This window comes from Miscanthus floridulus, chromosome 19, assembly GCF_019320115.1.
Source record: "Miscanthus floridulus cultivar M001 chromosome 19, ASM1932011v1, whole genome shotgun sequence".
In the NCBI taxonomy this organism is placed as follows: domain Eukaryota; kingdom Viridiplantae; phylum Streptophyta; class Magnoliopsida; order Poales; family Poaceae; genus Miscanthus; species Miscanthus floridulus.
The window spans coordinates 87,596,558-87,619,491 of NC_089598.1; the positions used below are offsets into that span (position 1 = coordinate 87,596,558).

Consider the following 22,934-nt stretch of genomic DNA (forward strand, 5'->3'; position numbering starts at 1 on the left):
GCTAGATAAGTTTGTGGTAGTTTTCATTGATGACATCCTGATCTATTCCAAGAATGATGAAGAGCATGCCCAACACCTTCGGATAGTACTGGCTCGACTAAGGGAGCACAAGTTGTATGCTAAGTTCAGCAAGTGCGAATTTTGGTTAGATCGGGTACAGTTTTTGGGGCATGTGTTGACACCTGACGGTGTTTCAGTGGATCCCAGCAAGGTGCAAGATTTGTTGAATTGGAAGTCTCCTAAGTCTATGCACCAGATTTGTCAGTTCCTAGGTCTAGCTGGGTACTATCGGCGTTTCATTCTAGATTTCTCTAAGATAGCACATCCGATGACCAAGCTGCTCCAAAAAGAAGCCAAGTTTGACTGGAGCCCAGCCTATGAAGAAGCTTTCCAAGCTCTGAAGACTTTTCTGACCACTGCTCCTGTGTTGGCCGAACTAGATATTGATAGACCATTTGATGTATACTGTGATGCCTCGAAGACTGGGTTGGGGTGTGCGCTTATGCAAGATGGGCGTGTGATAGCTTATGCTTCATGCCAACTGAAAAAGCATGAAGTAAATTACCATACTCATGATTTAGAGCTGGCTGCTGTGGTCCATGCTCTAAAGATTTAGAGGCACTATCTGTTGGGCAACAAAGTGCATATCTTTACATATCACAAGAGCCTCAAGTACATTTTCACTCAGTCTGAGCTGAATATGAGGCAAAGGAGATGGTTAGAATTGATAAAGGATTATAACTTGGAAGTCCATTATCACCCAGGAAAGGCCAATGTTGTAGCTGATGCTTTGAGTCGAAAGTCACATCAGGTTGAGGAAACACCTCTGTCTCTCAACCATGCAGAGGTATTGGCTCACATTGCATTGACCTTAGAATTGCTGGAGCAAATTATTCTAGAGTAGAGGCAAGACCCCGAAGAGATTCCTCACATCAGGAAATTGATGGCCGAAGGGCGTGGCCCTCACTTTAGTGTGGATGAGCATGGAGTAGTGAGATACAAGGATAGACTGGTGGTTCCATCCAATGAGGAGCTAAAAAGGAAGATTTTGAATGAAGCCCATCATTCAAAGTTGTCTATCCATCCTGGTAGCAACAAAATGTATCACGATCTGCGCCACTTGTACTAGTGGTCCAACATGAAGTAGGACATCACCCGGCACGTCGTGGAGTGCGACACTTGTGGTAGAGTTAAGGCAGATCATATGCGTACTCTAGGATATTTGCAGCCCTTGCCTATTTCTATTTGGAAATGGTAGGATATTTCCATGGATTTCATTGTGGGTTTACCCCGCACATCCACGAGCTTTGATTCTATTTGGGTCATTGTGGACCGTCTCACCAAGTCTACTCATTTTATCCCGATGGACACTAGATATACAACCAAGAAGTATGCCGAGATATATTTCGACTAGATTGTGACTCTTCATGGAGTTCCCCTTACTATCGTCTCTGATAGAGGGTCAGTCTTTGTCTCTCATTTCTAGGAGCAATTGCAGCACTGTCTGGGTACACATCTTCTTAGAAGCTCAGCATATCACCCATAAACTGATGGTCAAACTAAAAGGGTGAACCAGGTGCTTGAGGATATGTTGAGGGCTTGTGCCATTTCTTTTCCTAAGAAGTGGGATAAGTGCTTGAAGTTAGCTAAATTTTCATATAATAACAGCTACCAAGAGAGCATCCGTATGGCACCATTTGAAGCTCTATACGGGCAGAAGTGTAGAACGCCACTGAACTGGGTTAAAGTGGGAGACCGTGGGTACTTTGGGACTGATTTCATAAAAGAGGCTCGAGAGAAAGTAAACATTATTCGAAGCCACTTGAAGGTAGCTCAGAGCTGACAAAAGGCTTATACAGACAAGCAAAGAAGGCCTTTGGAGTTTGCAGCTGGGGATTATGTGTATCTCAAAGTATCTCCTATGAGAGGGGTGCATCAGTTTGGTGTCCATGGCAAGCTAGCCCCTCGGTATGTGGGTCTGTACAAGGTTTTGGACCAGTGTGGTCCAGTTGCTTATCGTCTCCAGCTACCTGATATTTTATCTACGGTACATAATGTGTTTCACATCTCGCAATTGAAGAAATGTCTGCGGGTTCCTGAAGAAGCTGTAGGAATTGAAGGACTTCCACTCCAGCCTAATTTGTCTTATGTTGAGCATCCTGTCAAAATCCTAGACGAGAAAGAAAGAGTGACTAGGAACTGTGTGGTAAAGTTCTACAAAGTGCAATGGCAAAACCATTTAGAGGATGAGGCCACATGGGAACAAGAGAGTTACCTATTACAGCATTACCCCCACCTCCTCCTTGGTGTTGATAGTTAGTTGTTGCGTCAAAATGTATTTCCTACCTCCTTGTCACACTAGGCACATGAAATCTCGGGTCGAGATTTTGTTTTAGGGGGGTAGATTTATAACACCTCGGTGTTACATTGTACAGTTTTTGCTAAAACATTGCATGAGCATCATACTTGTTTGTACATGGGTGTAATCTAGGGTATAAATCAATATTGGAATTTGAAACGTTCATTTGAAACATGAATCGAATGTTACATGGTATGTCACGTTGTAGCACTTGGTGATGGGGAATTACTCATGGTCGGGATCGAGAGTCACTAGCTAGTTTAGTGGGTAGCTTGGAAATCGAAAGTGACGCGAATCCGAACGAAGGACTTAGTCATTTCTTAAGTCGGAGAGTGTGTCGATGAGGAAAAGTTCGGGCATTTTTAGTGGAGGATCGGGTTAAGTCATGGCAAGGTGTTTTAGCTTAGTTTGATAGCCCTATATACCATCTAGTGCACAGAACAACTGGTTTGGCGTTTGGAGCATCAGGTTCGAGTTTTTGAGCCACTTTAAAAAGCATGCACGGCACATTGTGGATCTCCGGGCGCGGTCACCACCTCTGCTTGGCCTAGCACCGCTGCTGGCCTGTCTAGAGCGTGCTTCTACGCTAGCCACGTCCCCACTACCTCACCTATGCAGGAACGCCCGCGCGTGGGGCCCTACGCTGCTGGCCATGGCCGCCTTCCGCCATACTCTGGCGTAGCTCGTGCACTCCGCACGCGCCCTGATGCGTTGCTCGCCCGATGTCGCCGCTCGCTAGCTGTCCGACCATTACTGCCACCCGGTCCACACCACTATTGCGTGCCTGGCTTGTGACTCACGTGCACACACGCATGCACTGGGGTCCAGCAGGCCTGAAGGCTCTGCCTCCTCCATCCCATCCGCCTACGCCACTGCCCGATGTCGCGCCTGCTTGCATGTTCGGCTTGCCCGAACCGATGTCGACACTCACCCAAGCATGCTCACGCGCACTGCCTGCACAGCCTTCACTGCTCCTGTTGACGCAGCGTTGCTGCACGCGTGTGGGACGGTGGCCTCACTACTCCTTCATGTCCGTGTCCGCTGCCACGCTCAGCGCTGAGCCAAGCCGTCCTAACTTCCCTGTTTCATAGTCACCGTGTTGCGACAACCGCCCCCTCCGATTTCTCCATAGTGAAGCCGCCGTAGTAAAATTAACCCCGCCCTTGGCTCCGTGGTGTAGCCCAACGCACAACCGACCCCACCTCGCTGCTTGTGTCCCCGCACAGTGCTTCAATTTGGAGCTACTGCGCCACTGGGTCCTTAAGACCGGGTTGGCATGCGCCATCGGTAAGCCACTTATCCTGAGCACCTTGTAGCAATTACTTACACCACTGGCCTCGTCTCCCCCTCCTAAGTACCCTATGCGCCTCGCCCAAAGCGCTACTGTGGCCCAGCCTTCCCTGACGTGGCCGTGCCATCGCCGTGCGCCGCCGCACCGCCTGTGCGCACGCGGCCAGCTCGGCTCAGGCCATCTCCGAATGAACCACCGCCTTGAGGGGTTCCGTGGTGAGTCACTTGTACTCACTAGCTAACTCGCTTGCGCTGTTTTCGTTGTCACTCACCGAAACGCCCCCGCCGTGGCTGCAGGGTACCCGCCGACGTGGTCCGACCTCACTACAGCGTTCTGGTTCGCGCTTCCTTCGCCCGGCGCTTTGCGTTCACCCCTATGTAAGGGTTGGCTTTGTAGTTAGGGCGGGGAGGGTCTGCTGTGGCCGGCATAGCTGCCGGTGCCAGCGCCGCCGCGCCGGAGTGCGCGCGCGGATGTCGGGGGTATCGTTGTTGTGAAGGAAGGTTTTTCCGAGGGCGTATCCATAAAACAATAGACTAGCGGAACAGTACGCTTAGCGTTCATGGGAATACAGAGTAGTCCGAGGGTGCTTTTGCATATTGGCCAGAGCGCACGGGTCCTCCCCACCGTGGGCCGTCGTTGCCGACTAGGCCACGCCCTCGCATGGGCCGCGCCATGCGCGCGTGTTGCGCCAGGGTGGGCCGAGCCGCGCAAGTTGGGCCACAAGTTAGAAATTGGTTTCTTAAATTTCCAGTAAAGTAGAAATGCTTATTTAATTTAGTTATGAGCTAAACTTTGATAAATTGTAGTAAATTCGGTAGATGTCCAAAAATAGTGAAACCAAGTTTGTTAGGTTCACACAAATGTCATCTATATGTTACTGTAGTTAGATTACTGTTAGCTATGACAATGGTAGGTTCATAAATTCAAACTAGATAGCTAGTATTATGTAGCGTAATATTTGTAGAAATTTTTGTGGTAAATTAGTGTTAGCTATAGCTATGAAAATTTTACAGTAGACGCACTAGATTATTATGTGCTTTCTATAAATTTTGTAGCCCTAGATTAGGTTGCTAAATAGAGTAGCTATTATCCTTGCTTTATCGTATATAGCGTAAATCAGCACTAGGAGTAAGAATATCTATAGTTGCTATAACAATGAATGTCGTACTTCATACTTGTTAATAGTAGCAATAGATAACTTAGTACCGTGGTTGGTAGCACTAGCTTAGTAGTTGGACAGATGTACTTTCATTTTAAGAGTTGTTGTTGCTATGTTACTAAGTGTTGAATCATCATTTCATGTATGTAGATCACGAGTTAATAGAGTTCGTGCCCGTCGACGACCAGGAGTATGAGGAGGTGATCGAGGAGTACGAGGAGGAGATCCTTGTGCAGGAGGGAGCCCCGGAGCCTATTGGTGCTAACCTTACTGACCCGTCACCTGCCCAAGGCAAGCCCCGGTGCATAACCCCTATTTTATGATCACTGAATATATATATATGATGTGCATTTAAGTTACAGGAATTTTATGGAAACTACATGTATAAATATATCTACCTATGAGTCGTACTAGTACAGGTCGAGTAGCTGCTATGCTTAGGATATCGGTAGCGTGAGTAACCTGCCGTTACTCACAAATAGGTGATAAATATAATCACTCATGATAAACTGTGTAAAGGTAAATGGTGACCGGGCAGGGATATGGTTTGGGTATTGGTGGGTGTAAAGGGTTGTGTCCTATGGCCAACAGGGCATAGCTTGGTTACACTTTTTCCCTGTCTATGTTGATTAAGGACCGGTTGTTGCATATGGCTCTAGGCAAGTCACAGATCTATTGTCCTGAGCACATACTTGGGTATGGACGCAGGGAAGGTTTATTGCTCTCTTATCGTGGATCTAGCTCTTCCCAAACCGACTGATTGGAGGCGGAGATGGTGGGGGTCCTTGCACCGCACTAAGTCTAGGACTCAGGAGTGGGGGCTTGGAGTCCAAGTTTGGACGGGGACCTGGAAACCCAGGACAGGAGAGTGATGAGTTGGTCCTACTTGTACCTAGGGTACAAGCAGGGCGTGTGTCTTCGGGGCACCCAGCTGGGCACATTGATTCACGAATCGTCGGAAAATCCGGTACGGCTTGTCTACGGTTTAGCACCGTAGTAAGAACTGAAAGTTGAAAGGAGAAGAAATGGAACTGATTGCTCAACTCTTGCTTGAAAGTAGAACAGGTGCTTATATAGACTGGCTAGATGATAACTTAATACGGCTGATAATAATAACATAAATAAGAACTCACTATTAGTATTGCTTTCTGCCAAAATAAACCATCAAACCATAAAGCTTCTCATATTCCTTGGAGTTGGGAAATTATTCCCACTAGTCAGATAAGTCTTGTGAGTATATTGTGTACTCAGGGTTTATTTACCCTTGTTGCAGGTGATGCATGAGAAGTACCTTTGTGTGGAGGATTCTTCTGGTGGGCTCAGACGGATCCTCGTTCCTAGCGCTACATATTTATTTTAAATTCCGCTGTTTATCATTCCGCACTCTGACATTTGGTATTGTAATAATGTACTTTTAAGAAACTTTGATGTATGAAATGGACAAGTATTGTAACTCGTTCTCATTATTGGATCCTTGGAAAATGTGGACCTTTTGAGTTCTCCCTTAGGGTGTGCCCGAGGCTTGATTCAATTGATCTCACATTGTTCATCACATATTGAGTCAAGTTATGAAGCTAGGTGCACATCCTATCCCAATGCCAAGCCAAGAATTAGTGAAGTCCAAAAGTGCTACAACATACAAGTGTCATATTCAAGTTATGGTGATTCTTTGGATATATTTGATGGCTTGCAAATAATTGAGTTTAAGCTTGCTAGTTGGATGATCATGAGCTAACCAAGGTATATCTCTTGTTGATCATTTCATTTGTGTGCATATGAGTTGATTGAATTCGATAAATATGCAATGTTGCTTGCTATAAGATGATTGAATGGATAATTGCTTAGTAATCAAGTTTGGATTGATTAGTGTTGGATAAATTCATGAGATTACTTTTGGTGAGTGGATTGAATGAATTTATGTCTTGTGAAAGTATTCAAACAAGTTGGTTTCAAGTTTGATTCATATATGATGAAGTATAGCTCAAGTGATTGAAATCTGTCCTATATTGAAAATCTGAGTGAGCTATGATCTTAGCCATGTTTGAGTGATAAAAACTTATTGGATTGGCATAAAAATTAGTGTACATGCTCTAGACTTATGGTATAAGATTCTATAGAAATTTCATAAAAGTTGGATAAGAGATGCTTCGGTTTTGGAGTGGATCTTGTTAGCTATAGCGTAGTAGTTTTCAGCATGTAACAGTGGTGTAAGAATTAAAATCTGGTAGCAATATAAAAGTCAAATGAAGCTCAAATTTTTACAGCTGCTATATAACTTAGTGAAGCACATCTGCACTAAATTTTGTGGTATTTAGATTTGTACTTTGGGATATATGAATTTTTCTTTGAAGAGTACAGAATCTGTCAGAAAAGTAACAATTATTGGATTTATTTGAAGTCACTTTAATTGAAAGGTCCTCAAGTTAGAAACATGTTTACAAGTGGTTGAGGTACCTAAGTTTGGTTTTGGATTAATTTAGAAGCATGACAAGCAAAGAGTACAATGCCATTTGATTGTGGAGTGTACTATGCACACATTTGGTACTCAAATTGGAAGATCAAGATCAAACTCAAGATGAAGATAAAGATTCAGTTCTATAGATTATTGGAGATCATTTGGTAGAAAGAAAATGATTTAAACAAGTAGAAAGAAAAGGACTTAAAAAGGGGGAATCAAGGTTATTCATCAAGTTAAGTCCATCACTTGGATCAATCAACAAATTCATTTCAAGTGAGTGTCAAGAATGGTTCTTGGAGAGAGGTCACTTCTCCCTAAGTGTAGGGGCTTGCTGCCTATGTGTAGGTAAACCAAGTGTGGTACTTGGAAGGCTAACATGGAAGTGATGATCTGAGGAACATTTGAAATGCTTAGTTGAAGCAATCAAAAGGGTTGATCAAGAAAAGCAAGCAACACCAAAAAAAGAGCTAGTCATGGCAATTCAAGTGGTATTCCAAATAGTTCTCTCATGCAAGTATTGATCAAAAGATGAAGCAAGCTAACCACAACAAGATAGTGCACTTAATCATAAGTGGTATTCATTTCATATGGGTAAAGAATGGAATTCAAAATGGTATCTATTGGTCTTCACCAAGCTTATAATTGGACTTCACATTGTTGTTAGAGTAATAAATTGGAATCTATGTGACTATCCTCTACTCCAACATAGCAAAGGTATTATTGTAATGTGTATGATTATTTCATCCCTTACTAGTATGCGATTAGTGCATATAGTACATGCTTCATAGGATCATGCATAACAAATGAAATGTTTAAATTAGCCTACCACCATTGCTTAAGTGATTAGTTGATCTAGTGGTTAGTATATGAAATTGTTCATGAGCTAGTGAACCCAAGTACTTGATTTAATTTGGATTGCCAACAAGTGACAAGTGCAACATTGGCAAGACAACCCTTGCAACAGGTGTGAAGAAGCTTGTCATTGGTTCAAACCAGACTTGGAAGCTTAGGCAAATCATTTTAGTTCAAGTCAACTTAGAAGCTCATGATAAGTGATAAGAGTACAAGTACAAGACAACAATGCAAATGGATATCTAGTTTATTTATTTCAAGTGGCATCTAGACTCAAGTATTTCATCAAGTATTCACAAGTGATGTCTATATCAACTCACAAGTGATATCCTATAAGTGGTACTCATGAAGATAGCAAAGGTTCAAGAAATGGTTTTATTGATAAATCCAACAAGTGATTCCATGATAGAAAATTCTTTCAAGTGGTATCACATCTACATGTGGTATCAATCATGCAAGACGATGGTTCCACAAGTGATCCTCAACTTTAAGTGATCATCAAATGAAGAATGAATCCCTCACCTACAAGAGCTTAAGTTTATCAAATGAATGACCCATGCTATGATATAGGGGGAGGTTTCCCACAAATTGGTATCAAAGTCGAAGATCCTATGTGTGGTATCTCAAGGGCTACAAGTGGTGTCATTCTAACAATCAAGTGATGAACCATCTACCCCAAATGCAAACCTTTGTATCAATGAGAAGCACACCTTTTATGGAAATTCATGACAAAGGAGGAGAGATTGTACAAAGATATGAAAGCTTTGGGAGAGATTGAGACACAGAAGTAGAGGTTGGAAATGGACATGGACAAAGAGGGAGCAACATTGAGGAATTAAGAAGGATCAAACTTCTTGGACAAGAGAAGCACACAAGTAGGGGGAGCAAGCTCATGAACTTTGATTAGTTGCATTTGAAATGTGCATAGTCATGTGCTTGCTTGCATTGCATAAGCATTTAAATTCAATATGCATGCTTATGTGGTGTATGCTAGTTGTAGAATTTGATTGATGGAATGAAAACTAGCATGCATAGGATGATAGCTAGACACTTGGTATGCTTTTCAAGTAATGCTAGTACCTTGCTTTTAATGTTGATCTCACAAGGTATCTAGTGCTTTTATTTCCATGTGATATCTAGCTAACCATGGTGCTAAGGATAAACTTAAAGGTGCAACTCCGATTGGTATCACGCTTCAAAGGTTTACTCTATACACCTTAGCATCATTTGGTATTAATTACTCTCCCATAATACCAATCTATGCATACGTGCGAGCCTCAAACCAAAAACTCTTAGCACATATGTAGGGGGAGCTAATACTACCAATTAGGGTTTGTGGTACTTGTCCAAAATCATTTACGCATGGTAAAATTGCTTGGGCAAGCAACATGAATCCAAAAGAGCTTAATTTCTATATCTTTGTAGAGTTGTCATCAATTACCAAAAAGGGGGAGATTGAAAGGTCCTTGTGTGGTTTTGGTAATTGAGAGACAACCTAGGTGGACTAATTGTGCTTATGTGAGATACATAGGTGATTAGTCCACAGGTACATGTGTGTGAGCAACATATGCCATGAAGGTGGAAATGGCTCAGAGATGTTGCAAAGCTCACACATGTGATGATGTAGGAGCTCATTGCACAAGAGATATGACATTGAGTCATGTGATCAAGGTGGAGAAGATCAAGACATGACTTGGCTTGATGGACCGGTTGCAAGCGTGAAGGGCAAGTTGGAGGCTTTGGAGCGATGGACCGCGTGGCGGTGAAGCTTGAGCAAGACTTGGCGCCTATGGACGAAGGCAACAGTGAAAAGCAAGTGAAGTCAAGATCAATGAACCAATATGATCACGTGATGATATGAAGTGGATCATGTCATCGTGGATCGTGTTGGTGCATGTGTTGCATCGATATTGGAGGAGATGGAATGGAATGGGCAAGGCAAAGGTATAACCTAGGGCATTTCATTTCACCGGTCATAGGTGTGTAGAGAAGTTGATGACCGGGTTTAGGATAGATGGTTGTACTATCAAGAGGGGCAAACGTGTTTGCATATTGGTCATCTAGTGCCACTCGAGTGATCTAACTTTGCATCGTCGCTAGGATCGAGTGGCGTGGCAAGTTGAGTGGCTAATCCTTTGGAAAATGTTTGTGAAAAGCTAACACACATACACATGGTGGTGAACAATTGGTGGTGTTGGCACATTTGCAAAGGAGAAGAAGTTGGAGTTGATGAGGATCAACTCGGTGAAGAAACAGAGGCGAGAAGGTGTCACTGTGAGTGACCGGACGCTGGCCTCGATAGGACTGGCATGTCCGGTCAGTGAAAGTAGAGAGCGTGTGGTCTCGGTCATGTGACCGGATGCTGGCGCGAAGAGCAATCAAACCCGTAGAGCCTACGTCCGGTCAGACTGACGTACGCTGACATAGGCGGCGCTGGATTTGGTGCGCGGGCGCAGAGCTGATCGGACACTGGTCTGCATCCCTTCGGGCGTGATCGGATGCGTCTGGCCACAAAAAAGAGGCTTGGGGAGCTCTCTGGAAACGACCGGACTCAGACGTTGCAGCGTCCGGTCATCCACACTGTGCTGCGTCCGGTCGTCGTATGATCGTTGGCGCACGAAGTTATCGTTGAGATTGGGTAGCTCCGGTTGAACGCAGAGCGACACATGGACGGCGTAGCGTGATCAGACGCTGGTCTGTGTCCGGTTGTGAAGCACCGGACGCGTCCGATCACAAAACAGAGGCTCGGGGAGCTCTCTGGAAATGACCGGACTCAGGCGTTGCAGCGTCCGGTCATCCTCGCGGTGCGTCCGATCATGACTTAACCGTTGAGATCGGGCACTCAGTATTTGAATCCAGGGATGACGTGGCAGCCATCCATTGACTGGACGCTGGCAGGGTGCGTCCGGTCAATCTGACCGGCACGTCCGGTCAGCCCGAAAAATGCCCAGCGAAGGGGTAATGGCTAGTTTACCCCGTGGAGCTATAAATAGAAGTGTTAGTCGGTCTTTGGTCGATAAGCTTAGTAGAGCTGAGCACACTAGAGCCTTGGTGACTTATGTGGTAGTGCTTGGGAGCCCTCTAACTCACTTGAGCTTGATAGTGTTCATCCGATCGAGTGAGTGAGCGATTCTAGTGCGATTGCATCGTGAGGTTGCATTGAGTGGCACTAGGTGATCAAGTTGTAAGCCGGTGGTGCTTATTACTCTTGGAGGTTGCCACCTCCTAGACGGCTTGGTGGTGGTCTCCGTCGGAGCCCACAAGAAGCTTGTGCGGTGCTCTGGAGAAGAGCTTTGTGAGGGGCATTGTGCTCGGCCCGCGGGAGCCACGAAGAGCAACTCTAGTTGAGCGTGTTATTGAGCTACCATCACTTTCGGGGTAGGTTCTGGCGGTGCCCGACGTGTGGGCTTGGCGGGTGATGCCAATTAGCCGTCGAACCACCAAATGAGCGGTCGACACAACGGGGACGTAGCGTGTTGGCAAGCACGTGAACCTTGGGAGAAAATTCACTGTGTCAACATTGTTCTTCTCGTTGGTTTGTAATCCCGTTACACAAGCTTGTAATTACTTTCACATACATTGAGCTTGTGTAGTTGCTCTTATAATTAGTTAGCTTGTGTAGCTTGCTAGTTACCTTCTTGCTTGTGTAGCATAGAAGTAGCTCTCTTACGTGGCTAATTTGGTTTGTGTAACCTTGTTAGTCACATTGCTTAGTTTGTGTAGCTAAGTATTTGCGCTCTCTAATTTGGCATTGGTTGCCTTGTTATTGAGCATTGCTAGTGAGCTTAGGAGCTTTGTGCTTTTGCATACTAGAATTGTGTAGGAGCTCCCCGGTGTGCAAAATACTAGTGGCATAGGTTTGTGTGACCTTGCTCTTAGAATTGGATAGGTGAGCTCTACCTAGCCCGGCACCTTTGTTGCCTATTTAGGATCTTTATAAGGTCCTTGTGAACTTCGATAGAGGGGTGTAGTCTTGGCTAGACCGATAGTTTTAATTCCGCGTTTGTTTTGGTTAGCCGGCACAATTAAGTTTTAAGAAAGGACTATTCACCCCCCTAGTCCGCCATCTCGACCCTACATCGGGGCATAGGATTCCTACCCAGGCTGAGGCCGAGTTCGGGGAGTAGGCTCGGGCTGCCATCGGTCGGGAGCCTAGGGTTCTAGGGAGCCCCTGAGCCCTGCGCTGAGTCCAATGGGGAGGGTACGCGATGAGCGTACCCGATGAGTATAGCCCTCGAGAAATTGATTAACAAAAGCCACATGGATCCATACAATAAAAAAATACCTACAAAAGTTAGTTTCAAGTAAGATGAATCCAAATGTTATAATAAAAACTAATTGTACGCAGGCTACCTTGCTAGTTACTAATTTTCTTTTTAAGAACCTTGCTAGTTACTTTCGTATGATGAGAAATCTCGTTTAAACAATAGGACCCATATGGAAATTTGGACCAAGTCCCTTTCTGTTGTTGCAAGAATGAAAAAAAAGGAACTGAGCAGGCCAAACTTCAAAAGAAGCGTGGCACATTAACAACAAGCCTTGGCCAACAAACAAATGAGCAGTCCTCTTCAAAAGAAGCAAAAAAAAAAAAAACAGCACAGCTATGCTACTGACAAGCTACAAATACAACTTTAATTTACATCGTCATTCCGTTTCCATCAACTACATAAGTCTTAAATCTTTTTTTATCAGAAACCCTTAGTGGAAGATACTAAAACTCCTCTTCCGCGATAGACAGGGCGTGTATTCTACATTAGTGTATGTATTTATGTATCTATATAGTTCAGACCATATATACAGCCTCGTCAGGGTCTTCATCCCCAATCAGTATGAGCCCCTCAATGAAGACAGGAAACATGCAGCGGATCAGCTGGCAACCGGTCGTGACCACACCGGTTGGTGCATCGACGATGTCACAGGCATGGTGTTTCTTCAGGATGCCTATCACACTTGCCGTGTCCCCTTCTCTGATTAACCTAACAAATTTTGTTGCAATCTTAGTGAACAATGGTGCTTTAACCTTGAAGGCAATGCAATGATCATTTTGGAGAAAAAGAAATAGCATGACTTTCTTCTGTTTGCATGAAAATTAGCCAGTGTCACATCATTACTATGGCATACAGGTCTCAACATCTCTCATCTATAAATTTCCCTTCTACTAGGTCACAAGTTCTATAGAGAACAATGGAAAACTGGAGATCAAGGGACCAACTTGAAATAATTACAAATGATTGTGCAAAGTTTAGTAGGATATTTGAGCAAACCAATTTTGGCTTTCTTCCTATATATTATGAATTTGTGATCAACGCAAGAAACTGACAACCCGAGTACAGTTTATGTGTTTGGCAGCTCTAAATTGTGATAGGTTGACACAAACCATAGTGGCTGATCAACTTGTGTCACTTAACCTCAAAACTGACACAGGGTAAACTAATACTAGTGCAAACGTGGGAGATAGGTGAGGAACAGAGAAATGATTAGACAGAGAGATAAACTTCAATTAATGTGAACTCTGAAGATAGGGGAGGCGCAGAGGAATGATTAGGTAGACAGACAGAGATTATACAGTTTGCAGGGTATATGGACTTCTCAATTTGTTCACCTAAATTTGTGTCAAGCCACTTAACCTCCAAATTGCAAGAGAGGTAAACTTCTATTAGTGCAAACTTGGGAAAAAAATTCAGTAGTGCAAATATTGGAGTGTCACATCATTACTATGACATACAGGTCTCTGACTTCTCTCATCTATAAATTTCCCTTCTACTAGGTCGCAAGTTCTATAGAGAACAATGGAAAACTGGGGACCAACTTGAAGTAATTACAAATGATTGTGCAAAGTTTAGTGGGATATTTGAGCAAACCAATTTTGGCTTTCTACCTATATATTGTGAATTTATGATCAACGCAAGAAACTGACACCCCGAGTACAGTTTATGTGTTTAGCAGCTGTAAATTGTGATAGGGCTGACTCAAACCATAGTGGCTGATCAACTTGTGCCACTTAACCTTAAACTAATACTAGTGCAAACGTGGGAGATATGTGAGGAGCAGAGAAATGATTAGACACAGAGATAAACTTCGTGAACTCGGGAGATAGGGGAGGCGCAAACAAATGGTAGACAGACAGAGATTATACAGTTTTCAGGGTATATGGACTTCTCAATTTGTTCACCTAAATTTGTGTCAAGCCACTTAACCTCCAAATTGCGTAAACTTCTACTAGTGCAAACTTGGGAAAAAAATTCAATAGTGCAAATATTGGAAACTACCAGCAGGATATGGGAGGAGAGGGATAGCAGTTAGCAAAAGGTAAATATTGGAAACTACTATCAGGATAGGGGAGGAACAGAGGTATAGCAGTTAGGGTATATTATCTTTTAAATTCTTCACCTAAATTTGTGTGAAGATCTTACCCTTCCTTAACACGCAAATCTCCGTTGAAAGAAAACTCATTGGTTGCCATCCAGTTCTTCAAGTTTTGTGAGGCGCCCTTCTTGTCGCTGTCAAAGCTGATGGTTTTGTATTTGATCATCGGAGTGATCACGGCGCCTTCGCCGGCACGCACGTAGAATCTCTTTCCCGAGTTACTGTCAGAGATGTAGAAGTTCGTCACCCGTGCCTGCCAAAGCGATGCCAACAAACACAACAGACATCAGTTGCCACATCACTTAACTGCGAACCATATCCATCAGGTGTCAGTAATAACGAGAGTTGACCTCGGAGTGTCTGAGTTGCCACCGGCGGCGGCATCCGCAGCACCAGCCCCACCGACGGCGTTCGTACAGCTCAACAGACGTGAACACGCATCGGGCGGCATTGTGGAAATTGGCGCCCAGCGGGTGGCGACCGCAGGTAACTTGCTGCAGGAAGCAAGACACGGCGGTCATGTTAGAACAGAGCATGCCAAGCAGATTAGAGTCTCTAGCCTCTGCTTTGGTGAAGTAACAAGTTAAAGCAACGCATGCATTGCTTTGGTGAAGCAAAAGTGGTTTGGTAGCTTGGCTTCTTCAATCAAAGCCATTGACCATACATGAGACTAATCATCAGTTTTGATTGACATTCTTTGACGCATAAACGAGTTGAAGCGACAATTTTGACCGGCCAAAAAAAAAGTCAGGAACTTATACAGGATCTTAGCCACGTTCGGCACAGAATACAATTTTTTTACAACTAGTAGTTGGCATGCATGGACTGGGAGAATACCGATGCAATTGTTAGCGACAGCAGAGTCGTACGTACGTCAGGTAACGGATTTGGTAACAGTGAAGCAAGGATGGAAGGAAATAGATGATTGGTTTTGATTCCGAGATTGATTGAAGCTGAAGCAGAGCTCACCCCGGTGATCTTGACGAGCTCGCCGACGGGCATGTCCCCGCCGTGTTCATCGAACACCGTGTCGGGGAACCGGCGGAAGAACCTCTCCGCCTCGGCCGCCGTCCGCCACGCGTTCGACGCGAACACGGCCGCGACGGCGGCCACGGCGCCGCCCGCCGCGGCGAGGACCTCCCACCGGTGCCACGACACGAGGCAGAAGGCCCCGGCGCCGACGGCGGCCGCGGCCGCCACGGCCACCAGCACGTAGCACGCGAACGGGACGCCGAGCCTCGCCCTCCCGCGCGCCGGCGCCGCCACGGCCGTCCCCGCCTCCTTCCTCCTGCTGCTCCCCTTCCTCGACGACGACGACGACGACCCGACCGCCGGCGACGGCCAGGGCGCGGGCGACGGGGACGGCCCGACGAGGAGCCCCGGCGGGTGCGAGAGCTGCGACAGCGGGCCCGACGCCGGCGACGGCGAGGGCCGGTGCAGCGGGCCAGAGCTGCGGCGCGAGGAGGCCGGCGACGGCGCCTGCGACTGCGACTGGGACGCGGCGATGTCGAACATCCGGCCGAGCTCGCCCGAGCGCGCCACGTCCCCGCCCGTGTACGGCGGCGTGGCGGCCGACCCCGACGACAGCCGCCGCTCCCGCTTCCTGTCCGGCGCGGGGCCGGACACGTACATGCCGCTCCCAATCTGGTGCATCGTGAGTTCGCGACCGAAAGAAGCCGCACGGACACGGGCACGGGCACGACGATCTCGATCGCGGACCCCGAGCCGAGAAGTGGAAGAAGCGGCAAGATCGAAGAAGAAGAAGAGGAGTCCAATCCACTCCCGTCGCGGCGTGATGTGTGACTGACTCGCCGACTAGGCGACTACTAGGGCTGCTGCTTTAGGGCGCAACGTGGTGTCGTGATCGTCTTATCAATAACAGAGTAGGGAGCACTGCAGCGCACGCACGCGGACACGGAGCGCAGCACAGTGCTGGGTGCGCTCCGGGCTGCTAGCGGAGCCGCCGGCTAAGCTTACTCGTCGCGTTTGCTTGATCGCGAATTCATGCGAGGTCGGCACGACACGGACGGGTGCCATCGATCATGGCTAACGCTTTCAGTACAAAGCTCGCATTTGAATACTTGGTAGCAGAGTAATACGGCCGGAAGTGGCGGTAAAACTAAGGATCGCCAGCCACCCGCCTCCCGCGTTCTCCAGCTCGTCTGCCGGCGTGCGGGTACGTGGCGCGGTGGCACACGCAGACATCATTTTTCATTTTAGTAGAGGTTTTAGTCGTTGTCAGTTCGAGATACTAGCTCTTTTGGCGTGGCTTCTGAAACTTTCCCTTGAAACAGTGACAGAATCGATTCAGAGCGCAGAACAGCCCGCCACCGTGTCAGTGTGTAACCTATACAGCTCCTCTACGCTTATGTCCGGGCAGAATAGTGGTTATTTGGCCGGTTTTCGTGATTTCCATGAGACAGCGACGCGTGAGAGCACTTGCACAAATTGCACGCTTTAATCGACCGGATTACCGCGCCGATGCGCTTGATCTCCAAGTGGACGAGGGGGCGGCGAGACAACGACGCCATTGGCGGTCGGCAAAGCTGCCCGCGCGAGGCGAGTCCCGCACGGTGCACGCCGGCGGACGTGTCGCCGCCAGATAAGCCTCCCGGCGACGCACGTGGACGCGGCCCGCGCCGTCCCGCCGGCCACGCGGACGACGCGTGCGCGCGGGGGCGGCCGCGGCCGCGGCTGCCGACAGTTGGGCGCTGCCGACGCGTGGACGGTTCCTCGAGGGGGTCCTGCGGGCGGAGCGGACGGTGGAGATGTTCGGAGGAGGGGCTCGGTGATGGGGACGCCCGGGAATAGGAATGAGGGCGGGGACATCTCGTGACGCGGTGACGGAATCTTTCGTCGCTTTCGGAGATCACAGGTGGCTCGCGGGGCCGCCGAAACACCGAATCGGATGAGCAAGTGACAATGGGACCCGCATGTTCGTGCAATACCCTCACCACCTTCCACCTAATGCTTAGTTGCGATATGCAGTGCTCCTGCAAAATTAAAAAAAAACTAGTTGCATCGTGTTATTGGTAAATATGAACCTAGAGTAGCTTTAAGGTTTTGTTAGACTAAATAAGATCTTGATCCACAGCTCGTCCACTTTCTTGATAAATGACTTGGTGCATTATTTTCTTTCTTCCTTGCCGCTGAGTCCGAGACATATCAAAAAGATCTATAACTAAAAAGTGATTGGGATCATCCTGTGGTTACCGGATGACTAGAATAAGTGAATGTAAACGAAAAGATACAAGACTAAGAGAATGAATGTTTTATTCCTTTGATCTATTGTTTTCAAGATTATACATGATTGCAGAGGGTGCCAGCAAGGACGAAGGGGAATGCATTTTTAAGGTTAGGCAGAGAAGTGCTTGATCAGGTTTAGTATAGATAGAAGTACTATCAAGGGAAGCTTTCTTGTGAGCTAAACGGTTATCTAGTTCCACTAGGTGAGATCTAACTCGCGTTGCATTTAGATAAGTGGTGTGGAAAGGAAGCAAGAGCAAAACCTTTGAAAATGCTAACTCGACGCTAAAGGTGTTGGTGGTCTTGCAAGACACCATTGGGAGTTAGCCATGTGAAATGTAGTATTGAAACAGAGCTCGCTGGAGGTTTTCAGTTGCCACCAGATAAGTCTTGTACGCGTCGCGCAGAATCCTGGGGCTGCTATCTACTCTTGTACGGCTCCCTCAGACGATCAGGAGGTGATGACGAAGACCACGGCGAGACCACGTCACGCAGGACGGCTGGCGAAACACCGCCGTGCCCACACTACCGCCTTGACGGGCATTATGACACCATGTCACGCCATGCCGTGCCATGAGCACAAGACCATGATGACAGTCATGCCAAGGTGTACACCACAAGACGGTGTTGCTTGCAAGCCAAGTTAGCTAGGCTGTCTCCCTCAGGCTCACGCCCCTTCGGTCGGGAAAACCTCCTTCTTTGTAACCTGGCCCCGGACTCTATATAAGGGCAGATAGAGCACCCTTCCAGGCATCTCTTCATCATCTTCACAACCTCCAGACTCCTGAGGCTTCCCTAAAGGCAGTTCATCTTCTAGCTCTAGCTCTCCTACCTCTTCCACCATTCTTATACCCCCCATTGTAAGAACTTCAAAACATTCAAGCGAGAAACACGCACTCGATCATCTCTGAGACTGGACGTAGGGCTCCGATCTGAACCAGTATAAATCATCGTGTCTTTTAGATGCTACCACCATCTTCCTAGAGCAGCGTCGCAACCGTATAAATTCACTAATTCAGTTTACAAAACACCGACAGTTGGCGCGCCAGGCAGGGGACAGTCGCGCACTCTCGTTTGTTGAGAAGGAAGCGATGGCTCCCCGCATCGTCGATGGATTCGCTCATGGAATGGCCCACGACGGCCACATCCATCAAGAAAACCATGAGTTCACCGGCGTCGAAGGGCCAACGCCCACATCCACCTTCAGACATGGCCTGGACCTCCATCTAGGAGCTCTGGACCCCGTGGCCTATGGCAGACACACTCTCAGAACTTCCCTCAGCGGAAGCATCCCAGAGTTCGTCTACATTGGGGGGTCAGTACCCTCTCTCATCACCGGCCATGGCTAGGTCTTCTGCCTAGGAAACCAGAGGCTAATGGCTAATGGCTCATGGCGAGCTCACCTGTGGAATGGCCCCCGGCGGCCACATCCTTTCAGGAAATCAGGAGATCGTCCGCACCGACAGGTTAACACCTGTCACCAGCCTCTACCCCATCCAGGCCCACCATGTGGGAGGCCTAGATCTAATGGCAGGGTCACACCCCAAGAAGCACCTCCGCCACCAGCGAAACACAGCAAGTTAGGGCGCACGTGAGCAACGAAATCACCCTCCACCACACGACAACATTGTTAGCAATCAGGTGGCCACCCATGCGCCATGCCTTGCAAGGCCAAGCCCGGAACTAGGGTCCAATCCCACATGATGGATCAATCATCTGTCACAGCATCGTGAACTATCAGCTTTCACATGGAGGCACGTTCATCCGAGGAAGCGCGGCCCCTGAGCGCACAACGCGCCACGTCGAGCGGACTAAACTATGTCGCCCTCAGAACCTGCTTCCGCAACGATAGGGACATGACGACTATGATGTCGTCGCGCCACGAAGGCTCATGCACCAACATGAACAAGCCCTCCTAGCCGTGGACTTCAATAGGCCAGATACGAAGAAGCCATCCCCAGGGGCTCACGAGCCCGCTGAGGATGATGAGCCGGCAAGGATCGACCCAAGGCCACCCGAGAGGTTGACCAGCGCCGACTACGACTGTTGCAACCGATAAAGAAGCGCCCTCACCAACTCGTGACCTAGGGATCGCAGCAACTCTGCCACAAATAGGCGCTCGGGGGCTCACCGCGACCCGAGCAACGACAGCCAAGTTCATAATAGCTTTCGGTACATCGGTCAGTCATGTCAACTTTGACCTTAGCCTCTCTACCTAAGCACATCCACATACACATGTAAGCTCTCCCATAGTCGTAGAAACCCAGAGTTTGCTTGTAGAGTTGACCAAAGAGCACGATACCCACACAATTCATCCAAGTGTTGCTTGACTCCCGAGTGACTCGATCTGACTTGCGCCAGCAGCTAGACACGACTCCCTCACGGAGGCTACATACATAGACATGCCCAAAAATATCCCAAGGTGTAGCACAGCTTGTCATCATCCCAGCGACCCATTTCGAGTTTTTCCCAATTGTATCTCGCGCCGCGATGAATCAGTGACCCGCTCTTCAACTTCTCATTCGCACTAAAGGTCGCTCCGGCCAAGCCACGTGGACCAGCTACATGGCAAGGCGAAGCACCTGCGCATGAGTTTGGAAAGGAACGAGGTGCTGTCTCACTCAAGGCAAAGAGAACAAAAGGAGGCAGAACACTCATCCCTTACTCGCTTTTCTTCTCGCATCACATTGGATCTGCAACCTTTTCCCGATGTCTTGCCACGCGGTCGGGTTGCGCACCTTTTAGCCCCATGGGCCAGCCTCTAGGCTAAAACACGCACCTACACGCACAAGACTAAGGGCAACGACATACATTCTTAGCTCGAACTAGAAGAAAATGGGAAAATAGCAAAGTGACAAACGAATGCGCCAATCACACATCATATAAACAAAGCATGAACATGTTCATCACAACAAGGTCACCCATACAACATAAAACATTTACACTAGAATCTCCTATACACTGAAAGTCTAGAACTGAAGACGAATAGTGGTAGCCGGCACCTTGCTCGCAAGGACCTCTGCACAACGAGTAGTGGAATTGCCAATAGCAAGGACCTCTGCGTCGGACTTCCTTGATGAGTACCCTTGCCCCACAACATCTTAATCCATGCCATCCTAGGCTGACCAAGCAACGCCAAGTTCATGGCCTTCCCCAACTACACCTACCTCAAGCTCAAGATGCTCGGTCCTCATGGGATCCTCACCATAGGAGGTGACCTTCAACCCACCTCTGCGAATGGGAGAACTATGACATCGTGATAGCTGCATGCCAACCCTGGAACCTCGACTCACTTGGGCGCAACAACTGGCACCGTGCAAGAGTTAGGATCTAAGAGCCAACCCCTAGGGGCTAGGCCCGAACATGACTTCCCTACACGGTAGGGGAGCACGCCGAGGTCGTTCTTAGCAACCTCAGCCGCGGCATGCAACAAGACCCGCAATGACTCGGCATGAGGATGACGCGATCGATGGGCTTCGAAGGGCTCGCAACACAGCACATTCCTCGATTCGATGAGTCATGCGTGCTAGGCCTCGCCACGCCAAATGCCGTGAGTATCAAGGGCCATAATTAGCAATGCAAACGCCCAGCATTTGCATCAAAGTCACCTCAAGATGCGAGTCTCCCCAGATAAATCTTTGTACATAACTATGGGGGTATGACCCCCGATACCCATAGGGTTGTACATAGGCCGAGCCGCCAGGGGAGGCTCAGCTCACAAAGACTACGCATGGGTCGCGCTACAAGTGGAGGCCTAGCTTACATGACGACGCCACGTGAAGCACGACACAGGTCGGCGTGCCTCATAAGACTGCGTGAAGATCCTTGGTGATCTAGGAAACCTGCTCGGATATGCTAGATCCTGTAATATCTGTAACTTCCTATCTGGTAAATCGATCAGGATAGAAACAACCGATCTGTAACCCTACCCCCCGGGCTATATAAGGTGGGTAGGGACCCCTCTTGTTTGCATCTGATCATACACAAGTACAACCCACCGAAAGACACAGAATGTAGGGTATTATGCCAAGCCGGTGGCCTAAATCTGTCTAATCGTTGTCTCTTGCGTTCTCTGTCACCGTCCGATTCCCTCATGCGCACCTCCACCGATTCATCTACTACCGTGGACATACCCCTCGGTAGACTACCGGCTATATTTCATCGACAATAACCATCCATGAATCCTTCCCTGCTTTAGGAGATCGCAGTACGCACCAATGAGTGCATGTCGAAGCGACACTCCGACAACATGTTCGATCCCCAGTGACCCATGTCGATCAGCATGTGTCAGTCAACACGACCCACTTGTGGGGGCTACATCACGGCATATTGCACATCGATGCACATCCATGGGTCATACAAAACTGAACCCCAAGAGCTAGCTCTAGGCAAGGCCACACACCCGCCCATAAAAACGGAAGAAAAGTTGTCATGACCTAAGGAAAAGAGGTCAAGGAAGGGCGTGTTGCCACCGGATTTGTCCTACGACACTTCGGTCATGAAAACGGAGTTGCACTAGGCTAAGCCTCGTGGGTCGATCCCTAGGCAAGATTGCGTGACTACGGCATTCAAACGACTGAATCATCGGCAAGCACCGTAAATCGGTGTCACACAAAAGAAAAGAAGAAAGAGACAATAACTAAGAAGTCCTGGAAATCGAGATCCACCTGGCGGAAGTCCTGGCGGATACGCAGCTACATGGCGGCGAGGGCGACGCTGGCTCCCTGCTGAACTATGGCCACCACCGCATGCTCATGGTCCTCCATTAGGAGAACCTCCCGGAGGCGAGCCTCCCGCGTCTCATGGTGGCAGGTCACCAACTGCTCCTCCAATGCTGGCAACAAGATGACAAGAAGGTTAGAGGTGGCAAACGACAAATAGGATGACAAGATGAAGAGCATCCCACCCACGATGCGGGCCTAGGCATCAGCGGCTGCCGCCTACGCGGCGGCGGTCTCCCTCTTCGAGGCCTTAAGGGCCACCCTAATGGTGTTGAGGCAGTGCTCTAACTAGCCCACCTTGTGGGTGGCATCGAAGTAGCGCTGGCAGTCCTCATCTGTCTCATGGATGAGCCCACGAAACTCACACCAATCATCCAAGGAAGACAACGAGGAGGACAATGAACTCGACCCCTCTGAGGGCGGGGTCACGGCACGAGTGGCATTGGCGCCCCTCTGGGCACGGCGTGGGAGGCAGCCCTGGG

The 22,934-nt window shown here is 48.0% G+C and overlaps 1 protein-coding gene across 3 annotated transcripts; it reads right to left on the minus strand.

The window, feature by feature from the left end:
• Positions 1-12,577: 12,577 nt before the first annotated feature.
• LOC136527546 (uncharacterized membrane protein At1g16860-like) lies at positions 12,578-16,660 on the minus strand. Of its 3 annotated transcripts, none has more exons than XM_066520317.1 (4): positions 15,359-16,659; positions 14,836-14,979; positions 14,533-14,738; positions 12,579-13,095 (listed from the first exon to the last, which is right to left on the minus strand). In XM_066520317.1, the coding sequence occupies exons 1-4, from the start codon at positions 16,136-16,138 to the stop codon at positions 12,903-12,905; spliced, it is 1,323 nt and encodes a 440-aa protein (XP_066376414.1). In that variant the 5' UTR covers positions 16,139-16,659; the 3' UTR covers positions 12,579-12,902. The 3 variants fall into 3 exon arrangements, with proteins under 3 accessions (XP_066376416.1, XP_066376414.1, XP_066376415.1); XM_066520318.1 differs by having other exon boundaries at positions 12,581-13,095; positions 15,455-16,656; XM_066520319.1 differs by lacking the exon at positions 14,836-14,979 and having other exon boundaries at positions 12,578-13,095; positions 15,455-16,660.
• Between the last annotated feature and the right edge of the window lie 6,274 nt (positions 16,661-22,934).